Source organism: Apium graveolens, unplaced genomic scaffold (genome assembly GCF_009905375.1).
Source record: "Apium graveolens cultivar Ventura unplaced genomic scaffold, ASM990537v1 ctg6180, whole genome shotgun sequence".
In the NCBI taxonomy this organism is placed as follows: Eukaryota; Viridiplantae; Streptophyta; class Magnoliopsida; order Apiales; family Apiaceae; genus Apium; species Apium graveolens.
In genome coordinates, this window is record NW_027419257.1 from 1 (window position 1) to 10,138 (window position 10,138).

The 10,138-nt window shown below is 34.4% G+C and overlaps 2 protein-coding genes across 2 annotated transcripts; one reads left to right on the forward strand and one right to left on the reverse strand.

The window, feature by feature from the left end:
* Positions 1-710: 710 nt before the first annotated feature.
* On the forward strand, positions 711-1,178 carry LOC141703077 (uncharacterized). Its single transcript, XM_074506686.1, has one exon. The coding sequence runs from the start codon at positions 711-713 to the stop codon at positions 1,176-1,178; it is 468 nt and encodes a 155-aa protein (XP_074362787.1).
* Positions 1,179-4,693: 3,515 nt separating this feature from the next.
* LOC141703078 (adrenodoxin-like protein 1, mitochondrial) lies at positions 4,694-5,813 on the reverse strand. The gene is made up of 6 exons (XM_074506687.1): positions 5,785-5,813; positions 5,468-5,574; positions 5,101-5,150; positions 5,021-5,036; positions 4,897-4,963; positions 4,694-4,808 (listed from the first exon to the last, which is right to left on the reverse strand). The coding sequence occupies exons 1-6, from the start codon at positions 5,811-5,813 to the stop codon at positions 4,694-4,696; spliced, it is 384 nt and encodes a 127-aa protein (XP_074362788.1).
* Between the last annotated feature and the right edge of the window lie 4,325 nt (positions 5,814-10,138).

A 10,138-nucleotide genomic window follows, 5' to 3' on the forward strand; every position in this document is an offset into this window, starting at 1 on the left:
ATACGCGTGATGATTTTTATGATGCACGTGAAATGCTTGGAGATTTTTCCGAGGCAAATTATGATTTTGAGAATGCATGAAGAACCGAATGCAATCGCAGAAAGTTTTTATAGGATGCTTGATAGTGCTTCTGAACCACTTTATCCAAATTGTACAAGTTTCATAACATTATCATTTGTGAGTAAGCTACTTAAGTTTAAACACATATATGGTTGTACTAATAAGAGATTCGATGAGCTACTTGAACTTATTGGTGTGCCTGAAGATCACAAGTTGCCAATAAGATACTATGATGTGAAGAAGTTATTAAGTGGGTTAAGCATGAGATACGAACAAATTGATGCTTGCATGAATGATTGCATGTTATTTTACAAAGAAAATAGTGAGAAAACACGTTGTGACATATGTGATGAAGGTCGATACAAGATGCAGAAGGATTCTATGAAAAACTTGATTCCGAAGAAGATTTTGTGATACTTTCCTCTTACATTGAGACTGTAACGCTTATTCATGTTCGAGAATACTGTGCCCCATGGTGAGCTCTCTATGTTGATGGGGCCGTTAATAATGAAGAATCAGGAGCCGGGATATAACTAATAACCCCCGAAGGGCACAAGTTGCGAAGTGCTATCCATTTTACCTTCAAAGCAACCAAGAATGATGCTGAATATGAGGCTCTCATTATAGGCCTCAAACTAGCTCTGGAGATGATGGTGGAGAATCTTAATGTTTACAGTGACTCAATGTTGGTCACTCACCTTATTGGTTGCGGATGGCAGGCCAGGGGACCCCGAACTGAACTCTATCTCGAATGTACACAAAGAATCATCAAGCTTTTTAACGAAGTGAGAGTGGAGCACATCTCAAGAGACGAAAATACAGGGGCTGATGCGTTGGCCAAATTGGGCTCTCAACGAGAGGCCACCTTACTTGGAGTCATCCCTCTCGAAATTCAAAACATGCCTAGTGTTCCCGAAGAATTTACTTTTGAGATTGCTGCTTTGGGCATAACATGGATGACTCCAATTTGGGACTATGTCAAGAGATGCACTCTTCCCCAAGAAAAGAAGGAGGCTAGAAGGGTCAAGTATCAGGCGGCCCGTTATGTCATCTATGATGAGGTTCTTTACAGAAGGGTCTTCAACACACCACTACTGAGGTGTGTAGATGGGGAATAATGTAGTTACATCCTAAGGGAGGTGCATGAAGGCATATGGAAATCACTCAGGGTTAGCTTGCTAGCCCAAAAGGTCCTCAGACAGGGTTATTATTGGCCTACTCTTAAAAAAGATGCTTTTGAATTCTCCAGGGCATGTGATAAGCCAAAAGTATGCCAACTTCAGCAACATTCCAGCCACTCATCTCACTTCTCTTATGAGTCCTTGGCCCTTTGCTATGTGGGGGATAGATCTTATTGGGGAGCTGCCCAAAGCAAAAGGAGGAGTTAAGTATGCAGTTGTCGTAGTGGATTACTATACCAAGTGGGTAGAGGCTGAGCCCCTTTTCACTATCACCGTGAAGAAACTCAAGGAATTTGTCTACAGGGCCATTGTATGCATGTACGGGATCCCTTATCAACTTATTTCAGATAACAGGAAGCAATTTGACAGCAAGGAGATGCAGGAATTCTACGAGGCATTGGGTATCAAAAAAGGTTTTTCTGCTATTAGTCATCCTCAAACTAATGGGCAGACGGAGGCTATCAACAAAATTATCAAACATACTTTGAAGGCTAAACTCGAAGAAAGCAAATGAAATTGGCCTGAGGAGTTACCAAAAGTGTTATGGTCTTACAACACTACCCCAAGAAGTACAACTGGAGAGACCCCATTCTCTCAATCCTATGTGTGAGGCCATTGTCCTCGTGGAAGTTGGGTCAAGCTCATTTAGAAGAGATCACTATGACCCCAAAGCTAATGAGGTTAATCACAGGCTCTATCTGGATATGATTAAAAAAACAAGAGAAGACTCCCAAACGAGGCTAGCAGCCTATTAACAGCGAACTGCGAGGCACTATAATGGGAGAGTGAAGACCCGCCCCCTTCGGGTGGGAGATCTAGTCTTGAGAAGGGTGATGCCAAACACCAATGTCCCGGGTCATGGGTTTAAGAGAAAATTGGGAAGGTCCTTATAAGGTGAAATCCGTACTTTGGGAGGGCACTTATCATTTGACAGACATGAATGACAAGCTTGTTCCACGAGCATGGAATACGAAACATCTCAGGAAATATTACCAGTAGTGGGAATTCACCAATTGGTAGTCTTATTTATTTATACACTTAGTATAAATAAAATAACATCCTCAGTTTAGGGGGTAATGGTTATATAAACGCCTCCCCTAATAGATGTAATGATATTGGGCTTCGTCCCTAAATATCTATGCATCGTTTATTCTTCAAATTTTTAACTTTTACTGTTAAAGATGTTTTACTTGTATTCAAGCATTCGAAGCACTTTCAGGACTAGGCCAACATGTCAGTGTGAGGCAAAAGAATCTAGGATAAAGCTTTTGGAAGCCCCCAAGAGGTCTCTTCTGCGATCCAGGATTCTCGTCCATAAGTCTACCTAATGCTAACTCATGAAGTGACAACTAAGATAAAGCCACACATGGAAAATAATTACATGATGTCTCTCGTATCTATTTTAAGCCTCTTGGAAAGAGCTAACAAATATTGAGAAGATTTAAAGATAAAATCTAAATGTGCCGCGTATGCCAATAATTCGATGAAAGGCCTACACGCTTGCATCGTGGAACGCAAGACTGGTGGAAAACAATCACATTGCCAAAATTATCATCTCATCACATGAACAACAAAGTGATCACAAAATATTTTGCAATTTTATTATGAAAACTATATGAAGATGCATAAAAAAAGCAAGCCAATAAAGCCAATAAAGCCCAAGTCCTAATGCTCAATGCCCAAGTATCAAGTCTATTCATAGGCACATGATTCAAGAAAGATTCTAGATTAATTAGCTGTCTTAGTAGTTGTTTATTTGTTTTGTCCTAGGAGGGAAATTAATGCTTTTTCCTTAGCTTTGCAGTAGAAGGACAGTGGTCTATGGTCTTTGTAACAACCTATATTATAAGAGAGGATTTATCCTTGTAAAATGATCCATCTAAGGAATGAATGAAAGAGCTCCACGTTAAACCATATAGTGTTAGAGTTACAATTGATTTCATGGTATTAGAGCTATGAATTACATCATATAGCTGGTTTGCTCATTCTTTATCACTTTATCTACATCTTTTATTGTCGAAATGGTAAAAAATGATAATGTTGTTTATGCTAGAACATCTATTGATGTCTCGAGCACTTTGTATCTTCACCCTTCTGATGGTAACAACTTCATGACTATTGACAAGCTTCAAGGCTCGTCTAATTATAGATCTTTGACTGTCTTCAAAACGGAAGCCTGGGATGCCTGGGATACAACTGATGAAGTGAAGAGGGATGCCTGGGATGCATGGAATAACATGATCATCTCTTGGATTCTAGGGTCGGTTTTGAATTTCATCAAAAAATCTATTATGTTTGTAAGCAGTGCTCATCATATATGGAAGCATCTTGAGCAACGTTTTTCTCTCACCAATGGATCTCAGAAATACAAATAAGGAGTTGTATGAAACCAAACAACAAAGAAAGCCAGTTATCGAATACTACATTCATATGAGGTCACTTTGGGGGCTGAGTCATTGGTCATCCTTCTTACTATTACTGCAACAACTGCAGAAATTACAACTCTAATTATTCTTGCTCAATAAGAGAAGAGAAAAATTTGTTCCAATTCTTGAATGGATTGGATGACATATATGCTGCTCAGAGAAGCCAAATGCTTATGATGGTTTCTCTTCCCTTGGTCGAGAGTAAATAGTTTCTGAGTTACATGTCATTGATGGTGCGGAGCTACTAATGATTTATAGTAAAGAAGGAGCCACACATGACAATAAATCGATATTTACATAAATTTTTCATACCGATTACCAACCATCTCGGTAGAAAAGAGCCCGACATCATCTTTGTTATCAACTCACATGTTTAGACAAAAATGTATTGCCATTAAAATAACTTTCAAGTACATGGCAGAAGTATTTCAGTAGAACAAAACACATACAAGAATAGACGAAGTCAAATTTTATCTACTACAAAACCATTCTTTTACACAAAAGTTCTAAACAAAAAAACTTAGATGATATGCTTCTACTATAGATCACATAACATACAAAAATCATTAACAACACTAGAATTAGATCTATTATGCTTCTGCTTCCATAGTAGAACACAAAATACTTGCACAAAGGACATGAAATTCCGAAAATATACTACTAGAATCATAACAGTACAAAACATTTTGTAAGGGGGAGACGAATAAAGCAAAAGAGATGTGTGAATAAATAGAAAAAAAGAATAATCAGCTGAAGATTCAGTTCAAGCCAAATTGGACAAAACACATTATACATTTGACTTCAAACACAAGAAAAAGAAAAAAAACTGGTGTATCCAAATGCATACAAGTTCCACCCGTATATGTAAATAAAATACCAAAAATCTATTCTATTTAATTTATAAATTTTTGTTTCGACGGCTTTACCATACACGACCCTTAAATTCTCAAGTAATTGGATTGCTAAAAATTGGAAAACTCACGCCCTCGACTGTCAATATCTTACGACTTTTTTCTCAGTTAACCTTTAGTGTGGTTTTGGTATGTATCCATCAATAGAAAAAATATGTGTAGCAGCAGACAGTGCTAAACGAAGTTCATCAAATTTGGGACTCGCAATGACTTGACAACCCAGTCGAGATCTGCTTCGTATTAAACCCAACTCAATCTTTTTTAGTAAAGTATAAGTATGTTGCATTATAAACCAATGTATTTAGGAAAGAAACCTACGTTTCTGTGAGGCCAAAAGTAAGGTATAACATGTCATTTTTCTCGTCATTCAGATCCTCTAATTTATGTAATACTCTATATCATAAGAAAAATTCACTAAAAATTTAGTTTTATTAAAATAGATGCATGAAGTCATATTGCTAGTGAGTAGTGACCAACGTAGAAAATTGTTGTGCAGTTATCCAAGCATAGGGAGAAATAGACCATCACAATTACATGATAAGTGGAACAAGCAAGCGATTCTTCAAAAGCCCCTATATTAAGAATCAAGTTTAACTATCTTTTACATATAGAGAAAGAATACCAAAATTGAACAAAACCTAATTACATATTTCACATTGTGTAATAGGATTAAGTGCACCAAAAACAGTTCTAGATTCCAGAGTATTAGATGTTACTAGGGCATGTATTAGAGCAAAAAAAGCTTCATTAAATTAAAGACCTTACATAGGTATCTTGATGTTTAAAAACTATGTATATTACTTTTATGACAAAAAACATAACAATTAAGTCAGAGATCATTTTTGCATCAATACACGGCCAGATAAAAAATATTTATCCAAGTGCTTACCTTCAAGTTCTATGTCATTTTCATGGGCAGCTTCCAACATAGACATGCCAACAGGGACCTTGATGGCCTTCTCCTCTCCTCCATCACCAACAAATGTCAGAGAAATTCTGCAGAATCGCATAACAAGAAAAAAATCATATATATTAACACAACTGCAGGATTTTTTGTGTATTATGAACTTCATGATTCTCAATTTGGTTCTAAATTTAAATTAAACAAGTATTGATATGTACAAAAAGCTATGAGCCTTTCAAAAAGTGTGAAAAATTCAGTAAAAGTTACAAAACATCAGGAGGTGAATCAATATTCGGATGTACAAGCTATTTTCACCATTATTCAGTTCCATCTCAATCTAGAAGATAACTAAAGCAATAAAGTGAAACTACCGCTTCTCTCTTTACTTCCATAACTCTAAAATTTCTTATCTATTTTAATTAGAAAAACATAACTAGCTTCTATGAATTGAAATTAGACTATGCTAATATAATTTTTCAATAGAATCAATCACTAAAAAAATAAAACTAGCGTCTATGAATTATAAATTTGAAGCATAATTATTTCTCCTATAGAATTCATATTTACAAACACAATACACATAATTAAAAGTCAGATCTAATTCATATGCGTAAAAATCACATATGATTCTACTATATATAAAATCACATAAATACAAGTATTCTTTTAAAGTAGAATCAAACAATATAAACACATAGATTATGAATGTAATGTAGAATCAAAATTTTAAATATAACATATTTTTAATCCACTGTAGAACCAATATTTCTATGTGTAAATATAGAACACAAATCGATATGCGTTTGAATTTGGTCAATTTTGTATAATTTTTACCGTGGAAGCAAAAACAAGCACATAGTTCAAAAACTATAAAAATCACATTCTACTCTCTGAACCTCAAATATAGTATAAAACATTAAAAAACAACTTACCTATTCGATTAAACATCATTTAAAGATGAATTTCTTCCTGGAATCAACCTGAAAAAAATGAATTAAATATTAGAAACATATATATTTTATCTCGAAAACCTTAAAAATACGAATTAATGACTAATACTCCCTCCGTCCCATCCATTTGTATACAAATGGTTTGGGCACGGAGGACAAGAAACATAATAAAATAATGTTAGTTTTGTTAAGATAGTGGGATGAAAGAGAAAGAAAAGTATAATTTAGTCAGAAAAAGTATAAAGTTGGTTAAAGTGGTGGGACCATTTAATATTTAATGAATAAAGTGAGTTTAGTGGGAGAAAGTAGTGAGTGTAGTTGAATTTTATATTATAAATTTTTACTATTTTTGGTAAGTTTGAAATGTATAGAATTGAATGGGACATTCAAAAAAGGAAAGTGTATAGAAATGAATGGACAGAGGGACTAACAACTTTTTATGAACCCCTTTTTGCTGAAATCTTCGACTATCAAACTCAAATCGTCCATTTCTTACTACCCTCAAATCTTCGATTCCTCCCCACTCTTGTTCTCAATATCTCATTGACTGGGTGTATAGTTTGTGTACTATATGTATAGTTTTGGAGTATGTATCTGTTGCTGTTATAAATATATTGGGATATATTTTTTTTATTTTAATTAGGCTTAAAAATTCTAACATTTAGAATAATGCCACTGCATTATATTTAATCTAGGCTGTTTAGAACGTTGATAGCTGTGATTGTGGTTCTCTCTAGATCTCTATCTAATTAGTTCTCTCTTAATTGATACTCTAATTATAATACCCTTTTCCATTTATGAAAAGAAAGAGGTCACAGAATGTGACGTGAATCCTTGTCTCTCCTTTCAAGCTTAGGGGAAGGGTGTATCGTGTATTCAACATTTCTGAAGAATTGATAATAATTTATGGATTTTATAAGATTTTAGTTGATTTTAAATGTTGGCGGATTTTGATGGTAAAAAATCTTTCAGAGTCTTTATGATTTTATGAATTTTTTTAGAAATATTTCAAAATCTCATATAGGATTTCAAAAAATTAAAAATGTACTACCAAATCCATCAAAATTCATATATTTTTCAAATAAAACAAAATTCATGAATTTTTGAATACCATTATTTCAGTGGAATTTTTAAAAGATTTTGATAGATTTTTCAAAATTTAAATTAAATACACTTAGATTTTAATGAATTTTTAATAATCCAAATTGAATAGATTTTGAAAGATTTTTCAAAATCTGAATTGAATACGCATATAATTTTGTGCTTAAAAATCCTTTAAAATTTTGATCGAATACACCCAGTCTATTACCATTGCTGCAAGCTGAGAACAGGTATATTTCTTCATCATGATTTATGTTGGTAAATATTTTATTTATATTGTTGAATTATTTCATTTTATGTTGTATTTCTGATATCTATGGTCTATTCTCCGCTTGGAATGTTCTCTTTTATTTTTGCTAAATCTGTTTAGAATGTTCTAGTTCATAATTGAATTCATAGTTGTATATATATTCAATTGATAAAAAAATACTGGATTGTCAACTGTGGATGTATGTTGTTTAAATGCTGTGCTAGTGGCTATTACCAGGCGAACACTGGTTTTTTTAATTATTGGTACCTGTTTGTATCTCCAGAATTATGTCGAGAATTGCCAAACCAAGGCGATCTGAGAGTGGAACAGCTGCAATTGATAGAATCAGCAGCTTACCTGGAAACGTAATTGACAACATCCTAGAACGCTTGCCCATTCATGATGCAGCAAGTACAAGTGTTCTTTCTAAAACGTGGAGGGATTTATGGGATTTGTACCCCAATCTGGTTTTTGATTGGGTTTTTTTCTCACGGATTGTTGCCAACAATGATACACTAGATGAAGAAAATTTAATATCGGAAGTTACAGGAACTATAAATGAGATCCTTTTAGGTAACCCTGGCCCCATTTTGAAGTTCCATCTTTCGGTTCCAGAAGATCTGCCTCTTCATGAAACTCCAAATATGGATTTATGGATTAAAAACATATCAAATAATAGGGTTAGGCAGTTGAAGCTTATAATTGGACCACTAACAGCCTACAAAATACCCTCTTATTTGTTTTCCTGTTCAGAGTTAACTCATTTGAGCCTCACTAATTGTTTACTCAATCCACCGCTTAGATTTGGAGGCTTTTGTAATTTGATTGATGTTACACTTGAGAATGTCATCATTACTGGCGACATGTCATTTGGGACCCAACTCAAGGAATTGAAGTTGAGATTTTGCTCCGGGATAGAACATTTAGAATCCCAATTTAAACAAAATCACCACCTCATCACCTTTCTTATCCACAAAAGTGGAGAAATTGATCTTAAATGGTTTGAATGCACCAAAAAGTTGCGAACTCTTGGTCTCTTGTCGGAAAAAGGGGCAGATTCTAGAAAGAGTTATATCAATCTAGAAAAGCTACTTGGAAACATGATTGAAATACGTACTATCCACTTCAATGGCTCTTTTCTCAAGGTAAATTGAAACTCCTATACGAATTGAAGTAGTTAATTTTCTTTGACTAATTTGATTATTAATGCTTACAAATACTCTTGGTGCCAAGTGTTTCTCACTTTTTTTTCGTCAATATACATGCACACATGTGTATAATAGTTATTGGAGTCAAGTGCAGCTGTTTCGAAGAGACTTATAACAACAACCAGAAAGTTGTCCCTTTACAAAGTTGAATTTTATGATTTGGTTCAGATCCGACATGTTCTTTTCTTGATGAGAAGTTTCCCCAAGCTGCAACGTCTTGAAATAATTGTGGTAAGAACTATTAATTTAATCCGAAGCAAGTTAGATGTTCATTTGTCCTTCTCTAATTTTAATTTTTTTGAGTTTTTTATATCTCAAAATATTTTGTCATTTTTATTGGTCTGGTCATGACAGACTTGTATATTCTAGGATTGCTTCATCACGATCTTATGCAATTAGATGATATTTGAACAATGAAACTTCTTATGCTCGGAGATTTATTAAATATTGATATTGCATAATATGCTCATGTTTTATGTATCAGACAATAAGATCAGAAGCTAACTAGATTTATAAATGTTTCATGTTTATGAAAACCATCCTCATATATTTACCTTTGTACGTATTTAAATGGCAAACCAAAGGGCAACCATGGAATGGACTTGGTAGGAAGCAGGGAACCTATGGTATCATCTGTTCTGCAATATTTACAATCACCGAACCTCGTCAACGTGATTTTTGACCAACTTCAAACCGTGAAGATACATAGGATGGCCGGTTCAAGGGCTGAGCTTCATTTCATAAAGTTTTTGCTTGCATTTTCTCCAAGGCTTAGGTGGATTGAACTTCTCAACACCATGACTGATGATCCTAAAGAAGAATCGAGAATTTCAAAAGAGTTGATGAGTTTCCCTAGAACATCCAAAGTTGCACGGATAATATGGCCGTGAACTACTAGTTGCCTAGATGGTTTGGACTTTGAAAACTATTTTGTAGTGGAGTGCACCTTGTGTTAGAAAGATGTTGAAACTTATCTAAACTTCGCATAATGGTGTTATTTTGTAGAGCAATCCTGTAGTTGGCTCCCGTATTTGGTTTGTGGTATAACTTGTAACGTTTTCGAACTTAGCAAATTTGTTGTTATTATTATACAATTAGACCATGATTTTATGAGTTAAAAGTTAAACTATTAATTTGTGTTGCATGT